This window comes from Salvelinus namaycush, chromosome 4 (assembly GCF_016432855.1).
Source record: "Salvelinus namaycush isolate Seneca chromosome 4, SaNama_1.0, whole genome shotgun sequence".
In the NCBI taxonomy this organism is placed as follows: Eukaryota; Metazoa; Chordata; class Actinopteri; order Salmoniformes; family Salmonidae; genus Salvelinus; species Salvelinus namaycush.
The window spans coordinates 43,676,182-43,694,273 of NC_052310.1; the positions used below are offsets into that span (position 1 = coordinate 43,676,182).

At 43.8% G+C, this 18,092-nt stretch overlaps 1 protein-coding gene across 2 annotated transcripts in view; it reads right to left on the reverse strand.

Moving 5' to 3' along the window:
* The window catches only part of LOC120046557 (ras and Rab interactor 2-like), a 46,183-nt gene continuing 28,091 nt past the window's right edge, over positions 1 to 18,092 (reverse strand). For both annotated transcript variants that reach the window (XM_038991899.1, XM_038991901.1), the window contains 6 exons: positions 15,136 to 15,227; positions 8,110 to 9,645; positions 3,926 to 4,234; positions 2,599 to 2,730; positions 2,268 to 2,431; positions 1 to 2,172 (listed from right to left, as the gene is read on the reverse strand). In XM_038991899.1, the coding sequence (XP_038847827.1) occupies positions 1,702 to 2,172; positions 2,268 to 2,431; positions 2,599 to 2,730; positions 3,926 to 4,234; positions 8,110 to 9,645; positions 15,136 to 15,227 (2,704 nt within the window). In that variant the 3' untranslated portion in view covers positions 1 to 1,701. The remainder of the gene's footprint in view (positions 2,173 to 2,267; positions 2,432 to 2,598; positions 2,731 to 3,925; positions 4,235 to 8,109; positions 9,646 to 15,135; positions 15,228 to 18,092) is intronic.

Here is an 18,092-nt window from a genome sequence, read left to right on the forward strand (position 1 = left end):
TTAGTCATGACCAAAATGTATTGAGTGCAAAATAATATCATTCAATGATGGACAGACAGCATAGGAACATAAGGACATGTCTTGTTGATCTGGGACAACTGCAATATGACAGACATGGACAAAAGCCATATGTGAAAAATCCCAGCACAGATGCATATAAATACTAACATTTGTATCATTTAAAATATCTTGTTAGAGTAGCAATTGTATTACAGTACATGTCTATTAAAAAAAGGATAACGCCTATAAAAAAGTCCAAATAGTTTAATATATTTGAACTAACATAAGCTACATAGTTTTTCTAACAATAATACTACTGCTTAACAACCATGCTCTGGCTACTCAACCTTCTCTCAATCACATTTCCCCATTTCACTTTTTTGTCATCTCTCCACAGCACCAGCAATGCCCATGTTTATATTCCATAATGTAAACATTAAAGTACTGATACAATAGAATACAATTTGTTAACATTATCTGTGTTAAGTTAAAGAACAGAGACTGTATTTCATTAATGATTCAGCTCTACTTCTCTTCTTATTCTTTTCCCTTCACATCTTTTAAATCTGCACCCTCTCATACCCAACGCTAAAATTCTTACCAGTCAAGAGTCAAAACACTGAGATTCTGCGCACACACACAAACGTGTGTGTGTGTGTGTGTGTGTGTGTGTGTGCGCGCAGAATCTCAGACCAGTTTGAGAATCGACACACTAAATTTCACAAGGCAACTTAGGCCTACTTTTAATATTTGTCAGTAGTACAATATTTCATGACCTTGTCGGCAATTTGACGCTGGTACCGTAGACCAAGCCAGTCAATCACATATGATTACACCAATTATTACGGGAGGGATGACCTCGATTAATAAGTATTAGCTATGAGGGAAGTACAGTATCATAACTCCTGGATTATCATAAAAACATTAAGTTTATAATTTCATCACTGGCAGACATGCCTGCTCCTAACATTTTACTTTAACAAAGAAAAGCAATGCTATAACATAAAAATTCCATAAAAACACACAATGCAGTTTACCAGCAACTGCAAGAAGTAATTCATTATAGAAGTATCACCCAGATAAAATAATTGCTGTATATTTTCTGTAAAGACTTGAAGGCTATTTTCTGCCTGAAGAGGAACATTTTCGGTCTGAAGAAAAAGTTAATGGACTGAACGAGTACATCACTAGATGGGAACCAAAGCAGATAAAAGTGAACCCTATCTACCGATCTGAGATCATCTTTCCCTTTACTTAATCCTATGCTTCACTACTAGGAAAAAGAAAACTGACCCTGAATCTGCACTTTGACACTTTTGGAATTGAACTGTCTGGCTGTGTCTGTAACAAGACTATTTCAAAACCTTTATCCATCTTTTATGAGAGTTGTGTTTGCCCTCACGTGTGCTCCTCGTGTGCCATGTCCCAAAAGTTCACAAATAGAGCTGCAAAATAAACCCATCTGTCGCATTTCCTTCCCTCTTCCTTTCCTCCTGTACTCAGACAAAGCTTTACAGTGAGGATTCCCTGCAAGACAGAAGAATCACCAAAAGGGGAAGCTTAGCATGACACAGTTTAACCCAGTTAGGCCCAGTTCAGCCTAGCTCAGACCAGTTAAACACAGTTCAGCCCAGTTTTGTTGGGGTACAGTAAGAATGATGGTAGTCCAGATGGAGGTTTCAACTCTCCAGCCCTGTAGTCTCAGATGGATATGGAGTTACCATTGTGCTGGTTGGGGGGTAGACTGAGGCTGAGACTGGGACTGAGACCCAGGTTGAGGTTGGCCTGGGGGTTAGAAGGGGTCAAGGCCACACCATTAAGGTTGGGCTCAGATTCTTTGGTAAGTGTGATGTCATTGAGGTTGGACTGGGGTTCAAACGAGGTCGCGGCCAGGTCATTGAGGTTAGCCACCCGACAGAAGACGAAGTGAAAAGGTGCGGCCTGGGGTCGACTGTGGAGCTCAGCTTTGATCTTCTGGGGGTGTGTGTCGGGGGCTAGCTGCTGGCATGAGCCCTCAGTGAGCAGGATTAGGGCGTAATTCTCAGGGTCGGGAACTTTAAACTTGTAGGCGCAGATCTGGCAGATTTCCTCAGTGGTGGCATAGGGCTGCACCTGCAGAGTTTTGGCAGTGCAACCGCTGTCCAGCTCCTGGAGCGCTACCCGCAGGTAGTTCTGAGAAAAAATGTAAAGATACGGTTGTTCAGCAGATGCATTTATTCAGGGACTTAGAGTTAAGCATCCAGTGTGTGTGTGTGTGTGTGTATTACCTGGAAGTCATTGACGGAGGGCGCACTGCGCTCGGTGGTGCGGCGACAGTGCCACTGGCGGAGTGTGTTGCGTGTTTCAGAGCTGAGTACACGAGCTGCTTGCTCCTCTTGGAAGTTCCTAATGAGGGACATGGCTCCGTACGCACTGGTCAGGTAGTATCCACCTGGAACAACACAGGAGAGAGGAGGGTCAAACATCTCTGCAGCCTGACACTGCTACAACAGCGGTCAATGACAATTGATATTTAGTTTATTTGAACATTACAATTTACAATAAAACGAAAGGCAAAGTTTAGGAAGGAAATAGATGTAAAGCAGATGTGTGCTGTACCTTCTCCATGCAGCAGAGAAGGATCCAGAACCTCCATCATGTAGAGGATCTCGTTGTCTAGTTGAGGCATGTCACACTGGGCCAACACATAGGTCAGCATGGGCAGGAAGTCATCTGCCCCATACAGACAACCTGAGACACACACACACACCCAGCATTGGTATTAGCTGTCATCAAGAAGGCGAGGTCTTACAGGTGAATCAAAGCTGGGACTGAGAGACAGAAAAACAGCTTCCATCTCAAGGCCATCAGACTTAAATAGCCATCACTAGCCGGCCTCCACCCAGCACCCTGCCCTGAACTTAGTCACTTTCACTAGCCGCCTACCACCCGATAACTCAACCCTGCACCTTAGCGGCTGCTGCTTTATGTACATAGACATGGAATCATTGGTCACTTTAATAGTTGACATACTGTTTTACTCATTTCATACCATCATACTGTATTCTAGTCAATGCCATCCTATTCAACTATTGATGTGTATATATACACACACTATTGTATTCTACAGATATACTAAATATTCTATCCAAATACTGTCCATAATGTCTATATATCACACACATATACACATTTATACTCCAGACTCCGACATTGCTCGTCCTAATATTTCTTAAATCCATTATTTTACACTACTGCACTGTTGGAGCTAGGAATACAAGCATTTTGCTACACCCGCAATAACATCTGCTAAACCTGTGTATGCGACCAATAAAATTTGATTTGAGAGTCGGTGTGTGTATGCGCATGCATTTACACTGAGTTTACAAACATTAGGAACACCTTCCTAATATTGAGTTGCACCCCCCCTTTTGCCCTCAGAACAGCTTAATTCCTTCAGGGCATGGACTCTACAAGGTGTCGGAAGCGTTCCGCAGGGATGCTGGCCTATGTTGACTCCAATACTTCCCACAGTTGTGTAAAGTTGGCTGGATGTCCTTTGGGTGATGGACCATTCTTGACACATATGGGAAACTGTTGAGCTGTAAAAACCCAGCAGCGTTACAGTTCTTGACACACTCAAACCCGTGTGCCTGGCACCTACTACCATACCAGGTTCAAAGGCACTTCACCATCTGAATGGCACACATACACAATCCATGTCTCAAGGCTTGAAAATCCATCTTTAACCTGTCTCCTCCCCTTCATCTACACTGATTGAAGTGGATTTAACAAGTGACATCAATAAGGGATCATGGCTTTCACCTGGTCAGACGGTCATGGAAAGAGCAGGTGTTCCTAATGTTTTGTACCCTCCGTGTACACTGTATGCGTGTATACACATATGTGATTGGTCTTGTTTATGCATACGTGTGTTACTACGTACCTGACTTGTGCTCCATGATGGTATAGATGAGTTTACATATGCGCAGCAGCATGGTCACCTTCTTCTCAGGTGAATAGAGTTTACACATGGTGTGGAACTTGTGACGGATTTTCTCTATGTTAACTGGATCTGGAGGGAAGGCGTTGGCCACGCCCATCTCATGGGGCTGCCGGGCCTTGGCCAATGAGAGGTTCTCCTTGAGCTCCTGCCACGCCCCGCTGCGGACCTGGAACTCCTGGAGGGCCGCCCCCACCACACCTTTCAGGGGCTTCAGGACTATCTTATGCATGGCTTTTTCTAGGACATAGTCTGTATGGAGGAGAGCGGGAGAAAGAGACTATTATTTTGACAGCAAATACTGAAATGGCACCATCCATCTGTATGATTAATGAATTGCAGAAGTCTTACTCGATTCCTGGTAGCAATAGGAGTGGGATTCAATCCATATGATGTCATCAAGACATTACGTAGACCTCGGCTTTTACAAGCTTACTCAAAGAGACTGGCTAATAGGAGCCATGATATCATAATATACACAGGATAAACGCAGACAGGGAATCCAAACCACAGAGCTGAATAAGCCCCACAGAGAAAGATCGTACTGACTGTGCAGTTGAATGGGGCAAACTCAGCAGATTATACTGAAGACATCTGCAGACTGAGCCACAGCTTCCTCCAACACTGAATGTTCAACTCGTTCCCTAATTCTTGACTCACTCAACACCCACTTTTCTTTCTTTCCTATCCCGTCTGCCAGATTGTCAAAGGCGAGTCTCTCGTCCCAAGCATTTGTTATCTAAACTTCTCGAAAGTTACAACTCAAGTCTCAGAATGTGCGTATCAACGAGTCCTTCCTCGTTCCGTAAGTCAAGATAAGCACACATTTCCTTGTAGGTGTAACATCACTGTATCATTATCAAAAGTATTGTTTAAAAATAGATAGATTTTTTCCAGTAAGCAGTAAACTACCCAACAGATTAAACCAGACTTGACAATCACTGGCAATCAGACCTCAAAGCACACATGTCAACTTGGATATCACCCTGTCATCTTTTATGAGGTCAGTCTCTCTCCGTCGCTTCCCTGTCTTTTCCATGCAGACGTCGAGCACGTCTGGCACCCTATAGTTCTGTTAAAGTGGTTAAAAGCCCTGGAATGCAGTGCTAGCATTTCAAGACCTCAGGCCTGCAGTTGGGCTCAGCGCATGAGTTTCCCAGTGGGAGCACATATGTACACACACACACAAAATACCCCGTGGCCTTTGTTATTGCATGCATGTTTTTCCACTTTCGCTAGACTTGGTTTTTAAACACTGTGCCTCCAGTTACTATACTTCCTTACCGGTATTGCTCATAACTCTGGTCATTAGCACTGTGGAATGTAATAACATGTAACCATGGAGTGGTTCGCATGTAATCCTGTAGTGTAGGCCTACTAATGCAGTGGTTACACCAGCCTAACTGTATGGCTTATAGGCTATAGACATGCTAGATGTGTAGCTGTTGGGAGTGTGTGGGCATTAGTAGGGCTGGGAATTGCCAGGGACATCACAATATTATCACGATACTTAGGTGGCGAAATGATATGTATTGCGATTCGATACTGTGATTTCGAAGGTTCCAAACATATTGCTCACCATATGTCTGCTGCAGAGGGACAAGAGCCATGAGAAAACAAGTTTGATCAGTCCAAAAAAAAAAAAAAAAAAGTGCTGAAAAGGAATCGGCTCCCTATTTAAAAAGATGGAGAACAAGGTACGAAGACAAATACTGGAGTTTTGGAACAGCCAACTGGTGTAAAAAATAATATTGTGATAGTCAAAACTGTACAATATACCTTCAAAAAATAATATCCCGATATGACTATATAGATTTTTCCCCCATCACTAGTCTGTAAAGAAGTTTGAGGTCAATGTGTGTAAACAGTATTGCTTCCATCTCTCTCCTCGCCCCAACCTGGGCTTGAACCAGAGACCCTCTGCACACATCGACAACAGTCATCCTTTTAAGCATAATTACCTATTGCCCCACAAAATATGTGCAAAGCAAGGGAAACAACTACTCCAAGGTCTCAGAGCGAGTGACATCACCAATTGAAACGCTACTAGCGTGCACCGCTAACTAGCTAGCCATTTCACACCGGTTACACCTACAGTAAGTAAGTGATGAGTTGTATGGTGTGACAGAGGGGACAGATCGACACAGAGGAGCAAGCCCACTTAGGAATGAGTTAGCGTCAGCCAAGGTCACACACTTATTTATAGTTAGGTTAGTTTCCAACCACACAACAATGCAGTTTGTACTATCTGAGAGGGCCCTTCCACTTCCAATAAACATCCTCTCTCGCCCCTAATCTCACTCAGAACATCCTCCCTGCAGAGCTTCCGCGTGGACCTGAGTTATGTACTGTTATGTACAGGCAAGCAGACAAACAGGCAGACAGAGCTGGAGAGAAGTGACTCCATTCACACATCCAACACTGATCGTGCCACCACAGTGCCATATAGCCTCAATGTGCGTCACAGAGCAGCAAACACACACACACGGGCGCACACATGCAGCGCAAACATTCCATTTGGAATTGGGCAATAGCGTCTCCCTTCCGCAAACTTCTCACAAACAGAGCTTCAGAACATTATATTGCGCAACTTGGCACTGAGCATAGAAATTAAAGCAATAGAAGGGAAAAAACCTGCCGTGTGGGTTTAAGAGACAAGGGTCCCCATTCTCCCCCCCCTCCTCCGCTCTCATGCTCTTTCCTCACACACCCAGAGACACATGCGAGTGTTGAACACAAAAAGAGAGAGAAAAAGAGGGAGAGCTATTTAGGGGCATGCAATAAAGGTTTTATCTGTGATTGGAGGAGTGGGAGAGATGAAGAGAGGGACAGAAAGAGAGAGAAGTAATGGTCACATGGGAGAGACTGAAGCACATCTGCAGAGACAATTCATTCAGCTAAACTGAAAACACTTTCTGCAACTACGAAAACTTTGCGAAACAATTCCAATACCAAACACTGCAGAAAAAGTAATCGTGAAAGTAGCCTATGAAATTCTTAGGATTGGTTGTCAATCAAGAATATTTAAGAAACCAGAATGATTTTGCTGTCTTTGTCTTAAAGACAGATCTCTTTGATTGTTACTGACACACAGCAAACAGGAGAATGGTAATGTAAGGATCAAAAGATGCCTCCCATGTGTGTTACTGCTTCACAATTCCATGGTATTTTGTCTTCTTCACCTGTCAAAAGGACCAGTGGGAACAGCTGAGTTCATGTTAGCTAGTTCACAGAATTATCCTCTAGTGGAAACAGGCTTTGTTTTCACTGTTTACAATTTGGGCCAGTTTCCAACCCTAATAATGCCCACACATGAATATCTTTAAGCCCCTCCCCTAGGCAGGTGTTTGATATGCCAGTGTCACAGAGAACCGTAATCGGTTCACATCACTACTTTATGTATCAAAAAGTAGGCTGGCCCTCTTTGAAGTCTTGTAGATCGATGCATTGCACTCTGTTTATAGAGCCCTTCTGCATGAACTTCCGACAGACCTTACTTCATTGTTGCTTACAGACGTACGAGATACCAGACCCTTCTATCTCCACAGAGTTAAGTAAATCTGCTTTTAGGTTTTTTTGCAACTTACTTGTGGAATAATGTCCAAGGCTCTCTAAAATGAGATGAATTGATGCCTATAGGGCAATTCAAAAGACTGAGAACCTTTTTAGTGAAGAATGTTTTTTTCTATGATTGTGTTTGCTTTTCGTGTAATGGTGTATATATATATATATATATATATATTGATGTGTAGATTTGACACAGGACTCATCTCAGCCTGAGATTAAATACATAATCCTAACCACAATGGCCAGCTCACACACACATGCGTACAGACTTGCACACTGAGCTGCTCTCGCCCGGTCTATAGGCATACACAGTCTATTCCAGTTCGTATATTTCCAGATCTGATAGTTTAAAAAAATATTTTCTTTAGCCATTTGGTTGTCTCAATGTCAACTAATTACCCATTTCAAAGATGACAATGGAACAACTGAAGTTCACATACATTTTTACTGTGACGTCTGGCAAATTAGCAACGGTTAATCAGCATCTGATGTCCAATAGTTGCAGAAATGTTGTATAACAGGAAAAACGCACATATTTGCACACACCCCTCCCCACTCACCAATTTGGTCCTCTGGGATGAGTGACTCAATGGGGGGCTCCAGCTCAGAGCTCTGCCGCAGGTAGCTCTTCATCTGGGTGATGAACTGGCGTAGCGTCTGCAGCAGCTCCAGCCCTGAGGCGTGGCACCGCCAGGCCTGGCAGCCCCCTCCCTCCTGCAAGAAGCTCAAGTAGTCCTGCACTAGGCAGCCAAAGTACGAGCCCTTATCCCTGGACAGCTCCAGGACTCTCCGTATGGCCCGTTTCTCAGGGGTTAGGAGAGAGCTGAACACCCCACTCATCTTACGGAAGTGGCCCCTGAGGGCCTGCTGGATGACCATGGCTCCGGCACTGGCTCGTCGTTTGGTGCGCAGCCCAGGAGGGGTGATGGTCAGGTCCTGGTCTTGGTCGTTCTCCACGCTCACTCCAAAGTCTGCTTCGTCTTCATCATCATCTTCCTCCATGCTGCTGTAGGGGTGGGTGAGGGGCAGCACCAGGTTATTGGTGGTGGGTGGGCTGGGTTCAGCGAGTGGGGGGAAGAAGCCCTGGGAGAAGTCTACTGAGTCGGTGGAGTCGTCGGTGGAAATGCTCATGTCGCTCAGGCGCTGGATGCAGTCCTCTTCTCTTCCGCCTCTTCCTCTTCCGCCTCTTCCACTTCCTCCTCCTTCCTCTCGGCAGGAGAGGGCTTGGTCTTGAGTGGACGGACTGTTTCCCTCTGTGTTGTCATCGGGGTTGGTGGCGTTTCTCAGTGCCTGCTTAGCCAGACTGAGAGATATGGCGTTCTCAATAGTCTGGTCATCGAGAGCAAGACGGCAGTCGACGTCGCTTGGGGAGGAGAGGGACAGGGGGATAGAGATGGGGGCACTGATGCTACGCTTCTTGGGAGGGGAGGAGGAGAGGAAAGAGGAGGAGAGGAAAGATGAGGAAGGGCTGATGCTGAGAGAGGAGCCCAGGCGGGAGAGAAGGCTACTGCCCTTCTCCCTCTCTCCCACCCGGTCCTTCTCTTTGGGGGGGTTGATCCAAGATATCTTCTCAGGCATGCTGCGCTGGCGTTGTGGGGAGGCAGGGCGACGGGGGGCACAGCAGGGAGGTGGGGGGCGAGGAGGTGGCGGGAGGGAAACTCTGTTAGCCCGGCTCACGCTGACACAGCTGTTATGATGCTGGGTGCTGTTGCCAGGGCTATCACTCTGAGGGCTGTCGCTATGGGGTTGAGGGCTGTCTTTAAGTCGCTCTGGGTTGCTGGTACAGTGCTGTTGTTGTACTTGTACAGTTGTAGCTGTACTGCTATTGTTTAGGTGCTGGGGGTTGTTGTTGTGGTGGCTGGTGTAGGAGGAAAAGGTGTGGTTGCCACCCTCTGGGTGGTGAACCTTTAGGAAGAGGGGGTTGATGAAGCAGAGAGCCCCATTGGACTGGGAACACTCCAGCTGGGACGGGGTGCGGGTGACCAGGGGGGTGTAAACGGATCTCGGCCTCAGGCTAGGTGATTGGTCGTGGGTGGTTGTCCTGGACAACGAGGAGAGAGAACTCCTCCTGCGGCAACGCTCAGAGTCCCAGAACCCTGCAGGAGAGAGAGAGGTTCAGACACTACAACAGCAACATTACTGTAACATAACACTAACATTACATTAACATCATGACAATATTATTTCTATGTTGCCCTAACTCACAATAACATTACAGGTCAAACACTGCCAGAGTCAGCCTGATATTACACAACATCAAAACATAAGGGTAACATGATACTGTAATATAATAGAAACACATTTAAGGGATAGTTCAGGATTTTGTCAATGACTCCCTTTATATACCTCCCCAGTATCAGATGAATGTGTGGATACCATTTTTATGTCTCTGTGTTCAGTTTGAAGGAAGTTGCTAACATGCTTTAGCGCAATGACGAAGTCTACAGGAACAGCCAACATTGGCTCGCAAAACTACCTGTAACTTCCTTCATACTGGAGCAGATCAGTGGCAACCCGTCATTCAGGGCAGGTGGGGCTCGCCACTGATCTGCTCCAGTATGAAAGAGACCATGTTTGTATGAGGCTTTATTAACTCAATTATTATTATTTTTTACAAACTGATGACACATATTAATGCCAAAATAACATGAAAAACGGGCAACAAAAAAACATATTATTTATTATGTTATTTTGGCATTTATGTCACATATCAGCTTGCAAACAAAGTTTATTTTTATTTTTTATCATTGAGTTAAAAACATGGTCTCTTTCTTGCCTTCTTAAGGTAGCTCCAAAATGCAGGTGTTTCAGCCTAGCTCAAGTGTTTTCTGTGGTGGTGCAGCCAGCAGAAGATACGGAGTGTAGGGGGTGGTAATGTTCTCTAGTTGCGCCGTGATTGGCTCAGTGTTCTGTCACTCATGGGGCCCTACATCACCGCAAAATCCATTGGACATAAACATTACACAACATGTTGGAAATTCCAAATTCAACAATGAGTGGTTTGGAAGGAATCAGTGGCTAACTGAAAGCATTGCAAATGCTATTCAGTGGAGAGGGTGTGTGGTCCAAATCTGAGTTTAAGGGTCTCTTTTCCAAGTTTAAAAGGATAAACATTCAACATTGGCCATGCTGTCAATCCAGCACGATTTCTGCCGCGTTCAAGACAACTGGAAACTCTGAAATCTGACTTCTGTGAATTCAAGACAACTGGAAACTGGAGAAAAAAAAAAATTGCTCCTACTGGGAAAATACGTTTTGAATGGTCATCCAACTCGGAATTGTAATTCGGAAACTCGGGCCTCTTCCCAGAGCTCCGACCTGAAGATCACTGACGTTATGATTCGACCTCGGTTTTTTCCCCGAGTTCCCAGTTGTCTTGAAAGCACCATAAATCCAGAGAACGCCAGACTTTGATGACCACATTTGCCCACGAAGGACCTCCTTGTGAGTCCTAAATATTACATCATTTATGCAGTAGCATACAATATATGTCAGGTATATATGTATACTGTAGCTAAAACTGTAATACTAAGTGTATGTTGTGTAGTAAACTGTTAGTAGCCCATGTGCCTCACCCTAATAATGTGCATGCCAACATCTCCACTGGAGCAGATATATACAAATGGAATCGAGAAGTTAATCTGACTCTGGGGAAGTAGATAAATCCTGAACTATCCATTTTAAAAACGGAGGCTACAATAGCCTGATAATAACACTGATACAGCTTAGTTACTGAAAAAGTAGGCACAACAACACCAATACACATCAACGTTACACCATCGAGTCAATTAAGCTACTGTTATCATACCACGTTACCAATGCCTATTATCTACGTCACATTAATACATGTTGCAAATAAATACAACCATACCTGCATAATGCCAACAAAGTAACGTTCCAATCAGTGTGATATAACGTTAACCATAAAGGACTAACGAAGAACAGCGCTGGATACGACTGTACACAGCCACCAATTTCGCAACCAAAGCCATAGACCAAACAATGATACTCTGACAGAACTAAACCTACTGCTACACGAGACACATCCAACTGAAGAGCTCATACAACAGTGCTGTACTAGACAGAGAAAACTCACTCTATAGAACAATAAAACACACAAAGCCGTACCAGACACAGCCAAAGTCACATCACAATGTAAGAGCAAACATTGACTTACTGTACTCACAGAAGACAAAGGCCAGCTCTGATTTTAGTTTGCCGTAGTTTTAGTAGTGTGAGAACTTTAGAGCACACTGCTGCCTCTGTCCAGCCTTGCAGTCGTGTCTCACACACACGGATTGTGTTATGACTCACACATGCTAATAAGTGCGTGGGGGCGGGCTGTCAACAGAGCATTCTCTCCTCCCCCAGTCACCCCCTCACTCGCGCGCCAGCTCTGTCAAAGTTTTTCCTACCCAACTCCTCCAGACTTCTTTTGCGTGACTGATTTTCGTTATTCTTTCATTAAGCAGCTCTTCCATTTTCTTAATCAGTTACCTTTACAGTCCATTTTGGTGCCTTGTCAACAACAGCACAGTGGCATCTAATGATATTTGTGTTCTGGAAAATATTATTATTGATAAAAGTTTGAGAAGTGTCAGCAGCATAGCACCATGCATCCCACTGCTGGCTTGGATCTGAAGTTAAGCAAGGATGGATGGGAGACGAGAGGTGGTATTGCATGGCCAGTAAAGGGCACTCTTTCCTCTGGTCTTAAAGGACAACTGCCCCTTAGAACCGATTTCTCTGGTTGTAAACAGCCTGTGTGGCATCGATATGAGTCAGAAACAATGTGTGTCAAAATTGACTACTAGGTGTAAATAGGATAATTTTGGTCATAAAGTCACATCCAAAATTGAGTTTGGCAAGTGAATGGGTCATGATTTAAAGGGGTTGTTTTAGATTACAATTATATCAACAATTCATGCCCCCTTTTGCCTATTAACACGTGGTGGAACCATGTTTTCTGGGAAAAAAAACTGGGCTAGTTTGCTTTGCATGGCCCGGGGCCCCAGGCAGGCAGAGACCTCTCCTTAGGAAGACTAATGGAATGGTTTTAAAGGAGAAAACCCGCCTACCTGGCAAATCTGGCCATGCAAAACGAATTCACCAGACAACTGTGTATCTTTGGCAGTAGCTTCAGGTGCAATGCACATATTGATCGGAAAATAGTTGGCTTCAAAGTTGTTCAATCATATGGCCAGGATCTGGATTACATCAAACTCTAGATACACGTTAAAACGTGGAGATTGTGCCTGGTGTTGTTGATGACAGCGAGTTGTTTACACTAGCTAGCTACATTATTGGATAATGTTAGCGAGTTGCAAGGTGTTGTAGAACAAGTGTCTCATGAAACACATTCCAGACACTGGTTCTTGCCATCTTGGCATAACTGTGATTTGACAGAAATATTCACTAGCTAACATTAGATAGGCTGTTCAGGAATCTTATGGCTTGGGGGTAGAAGCTGTTGAGAAGCCTCTTGGACCTAGACTTGGTGTTCCGGTACCGCTTGCCGTGCAGTAGCAGAGAGAACAGTATATGACTAGGGTGGCTGGAGTCTTTCCTCTGACACCGCCTGGTATAGAGGTCCGGGATTGCAGGAAGCTTGGCCCGGTTACGTACTGGGCCGCACACACTACCCTCTGTAGTGCCTTGCGGTCGAAGGCTGAGCAGTTGCCATACCAGGCAGTGATGCAACCCATCAGGATGCTCTCAATGGTCCAGCTGTAAAACCTTTTGAGGTTCTGAGGACCCATGCCAAATCTTTTCGGTCTCCTGAGGGAGAATAGGTTTTGTCGTGCCCTCTTCACGGCTGTCTTGGTGTGCTTGGACCATGTTAGTTTGTTGGTGATGTGGACGCCAATGAACTTAAAGCTCTCAACCTGCTCCACTACAGCCCCATCCATGAGAATGGGGGCGTGCTCGGTCCTCCTTTTCCTGTAGTCCACAATCATCTCCTTTGTCTTGATCGCATTGAGGGATAGGTTGTTGTCCTTGCGCCACACGGTCAAGTCTCTGACCTCCTCCCTATAGGCTGTCTCATAGTTGTGTCATCAGCAAAATGAATGATGGTGTTGGAGTCATGCCTGGCCTTGCAGTCATGAGTGATTTTAGCTCATTTGTTGTGATTGAATGGCAAATAAACAACCCCCCCAAAAAACACCCAGATGAAACCACACCCCGAAGACAACTCGTTTGCCTTCATTTGTTAATGAGCATTGATGAAAAACGACGCCAAATCAGGAAATGCAGTTCTCCGTTAAGATCAAATCCCAATGCCCCTGTTCTGAACATAAAATAATGTAGAAAATCATATGTCTTGGATGAAAATCACACATTCGTCCCTAAAGTGTTAATAATAACTGTTGTCGGCGAGGTGTGAACTTGTTGCATCTAAAATCCTGTCTCGCAGGTTACACACCTGAGGCACTGGGAGGGTGTGGCCTAACGGGGAAACGTTCTGGTCTAAAAAACTGTCAGGTGGGAAAATCTAGAGTGAGCTGAGGAATATGAGGCGAGTGAAACCTGAAATATAGGCAGATGATGACAGAGTGAATAAATACTGCCAAGTTCAGCCTCATGGTAAAGAGAAATGTCTGCTTATGGTTCACTGCTTGAAAAACTTACTTATCAAGCATCTGCTAGTATGTCCAGCTAATGTGCACTTCTTTTTCAATCAAGCTCACCTTCTGCTGGTCTGTTAACCAGACAAATGGTTGAATAGACAGAATGATAGAAAGTCTACTTTCTCTGAAGCATAGATAGACACAGCCCAACTGTATTGAAATCAGACCCACGTCACAGGTACCGATCTAGACGTCAGAACTCAGCACTGGTGTCTTTTGTTATGTCCAAAGCCATATTTCAGTGACGCGACATAGCCTACCTACACACGGCTCACAGAGTATGGTCACCTATATGAACATCATTCAAATCCATGTAAACCTTCAGTGACGCGCATCTACCTCAACACACACAAACCCAAGCATTGTTTAAGTCTCAATGCGCTCTCTTCACGTTAATCAGAGGGAAAAGCTACACAGTGGGCCTGTTGTGTGTGAAGATCACTCGAAACCACACCAAAGGAAGTATGTTATCAAATCAATGTGTCACCGAGGCTAGTATGGCCTATACATTGGCTCTTTCAGAGGCAGTGCAACATTACAGCTTTGGCACAGAGAGAGCACATTGCACAGTGACTGAGTTAGAGGTCTAAGCCCCCAGTGAGACCTATTCGTGGTTCCAGGGCCCCAATGCTCCCCTCATCATGTGCCTAGCAGCCACTGATTTGGGGCTCAGAGGCATTATTCCTATGGGTGACACACAGAGCTTTGGGCTTTTACTAATTTAACTTGGAGAATGTGGTTAAATGTGATTTACAAGAACAGCCAAAGGAAGAACATTTGCTTGGTTTTAAACAGAATGTGGGATTAGACCTAAAGTACTCAAGACTTTTCTAAAGTGACTACAGTCAACTAGCATGACCATCCAGCTACAGAGTGAGGCTACACTTTTAAATCTTCATGCTTCAGATATGAATTAAATCAATACAAATGTACAGTATCAGTCTAGTGGACATTCACCTGCTCCTAGCTTTGCCATCTCCTCCAAGCCTGTTGGCGTCCTGGCTGCAGAGATGGCCTCAGGAAGCTTTAGAGTGAATGGCAAGACATCCCTAAGAGAGAGGCAGACAGTCAATATGTGAGATGAATGAGACGGGAAAGGGATTAATTCACTCTTTCTATCTATCTATCTATACACATACACAACCAGTCAACAGTTTGGATGCACTTACTCATTCAAGGGTTTTTCTTTATTTTTACAATTTTACACATTGTAAAATAGTGAGATCCTCAAAACTGTGAAATAACACATATGGAATCATGTTGTAACCAAAAAAAAGTGTTAAACACTTCAAAGTAGCCACCCTGTGCCTTGACAGCTTTGCACACTTGGCATTCTCTCAACCAGCTTCATGAGGTAGTCACCTGAAATGCATTTCAATTAACAGGTGTGCCTTGTTAAAAGTTAATTTGTGAAATGTCTTTCCTTCTGAATGCGTTTGAGCCAATCAGTTGTGTTGTGACAAGGTGGGGTGGTATACAGAAGACCAAGTCGATATTATGCCAATAACAGTTCAAATAAGCAAAGAGAAACAAAAGTCCATCATTACTTTAAGAAATGAAGGTCAGTCAATCAGGAACATTAAGAATTTTGAAAGTTTCTTCAAGTGCAGTAGCAAAAACCATCAAGTGGTATGATGAAACTGGCTCTCATGAGGACCACCACAGGAAAGGAAGACCCCGAGTTACCTCTGCTGCAGAGGATAGGTTCATTAGATTTAACTGCACCTCAGACTGCATCCCAAATAAATGCTTCAGAGTTCAAGTAACAGACCTCTCAACATCAACTGTTCAAAACTTCATGGTCGAATTGCTGCAAAGAAACCACTACTAAAGGACACCAATAATAAGAAGAGACTTGCTTGGGCCAAAAAACAAATAGACATTAGACCGGTGGATATCTATCCTTTTGATAGTCCAAATTTGAGATTTTTGGTTCCAACCACTGTGTCTTTGAGATGCAGAGTAGGTGAATGGATGATCTCCGCATGTTTTCAATCAATCACAACCTCTAAGTTTTATCCAAAATTAGAATAGCATCAAGTGACCCCTTGTTTACTAACCAAAGTTAAAAAAAACGGTAGTTCTGCTGAGCGATATGTGCTTTGAGGACTGTTCTGTTTAAAAAAAAAAAAAAAATGTAAATCCCATTTTTCGATTTAAATGTTGTTTTTTTTACACATTAAATGCATTATGAAATAATGAAAGTAAAATGATTAGAGCTTTTTAATTGAAATTCCAAAGCCAAAAATAGTGAACATTCAATTGCCAAAACATTGAAAATATTCCGTTGTCTCTGTCAGGTCCAATTATTATGAAATAATAAAATATTTCAGTTGTGTACATTACTATAATTTTTCATTCCTTAAAAGTCATCTCATCTCTGCTCAGGCACTAGCAGCCAGCCAGCCCAGCCTGTTCTCATAGACTAGAGTAACATAGGAAACATAAATCCAGGACACTGAAATTAGTATGATATGTTACGTTTGATATGGTTACATAAGACAAATGGTTACTTAGTTGGGTGGTTGGTCGGGGCGGATGGGTGGGCATCTAGCAACCCAAAGTTTGCGAGTTCGAATCTCATCACGGATAACTTTAGCATTTGCACTAATTAGCAACTTTTTAACTACTTGCAAAAAAAATTGTGTAACTACTTAGTATATTAGCTAACCCTAACCCTTTTAGCTAACCCTTCCCATAACTGTAACCTGTTAACCTAACTCCTAAATTTAACCCTAACCCCTAGCCTAGCTAACGTTAACCACCTAGCTAGAATTCGTAACATTTGTTTAGCAAATTTGTAACATGTCCTAAGTATTGGTAATTCGTGACATATTGTACATTATGCAAATGCGTAACATATAATACGAATTGTAATTCATAACATATCATACAAAATGGTTGGACATCCACAAATGAATACATATACTAAATGCAGTGTCTCGGAAATAATATGAAATGCTCCGAGACCAAGTTGGCCAGCCAGACAACCATCTAACATCATCTCTGTACTGTACCGTCTTTAGTCATTCTAGGCTAGCCTGCGTAAGTATGCTGAGAACTGTATTACAATTTTTTTTACAAGATTTCAAAGTAGATAACTTTCACGTGCGGTCTCGTGTTGTGTGCATTCCTCATATGCGGCGGCGTATGCAGTCTGTGTATCTAACACAACGAAGCAGGCATAAAAAAAAGTCTATCCATCTTTGTCCGAGCCAGAAAAGAACAGGCGCAATGGATGACGGTCATTGTAGTTAATTCAGTAGCTGTGCTTGGGTAAATCACTGGGGAAGCCAAGCCAGAAAAAGCCAAGCCAGACAATAAGAATTTAGGAAAGGGCCAATTTAAGCTAGCTAGCCACTGGAGGACAACACAAGTCGCCACAATAGGAGTGACGACAAATCCAAACTGGCTTCCCTTGACACTTTTTGGTGCGCCAGGAAAATTTTAATTGCTTAACTTCGGTCAAACGTTTCGTGTAGCCTTCCACAAGCTTCCCACAATAAGTTGGGTGAATTTTGGCCCATTCCTCCTGACAGAGCTGGTGTAACTGAGTCAGGTTTGTAGGCCTCCTTGCTCACACACGCCTTTTCAGTTCTGCCCACAATTTATGAGATTGAGGTCAGGGCTTTGTGATGGCCACTCCAATACCTTGACTTTGTTTACCTTAAGCCATTTTGCCACAACTTTGGAAGTATGCTTGGGGTCATTGTCCATTTGGAAGACCCATTTGCGACCAAGCTTTAACTTCCTGACTGATGTCTTGAGATGTTGCTTCAATATATCCACAATTTTTCTTCCTCATGAAGCCATCTATTTTGTGAAGTGCACCAGTCCCTCCTGCAGCAAAGCACCCCCACAACATGATGCTGCCACCCCCGTGCTTCACGGTTGGGATGGTGTTCTTCGGCTTG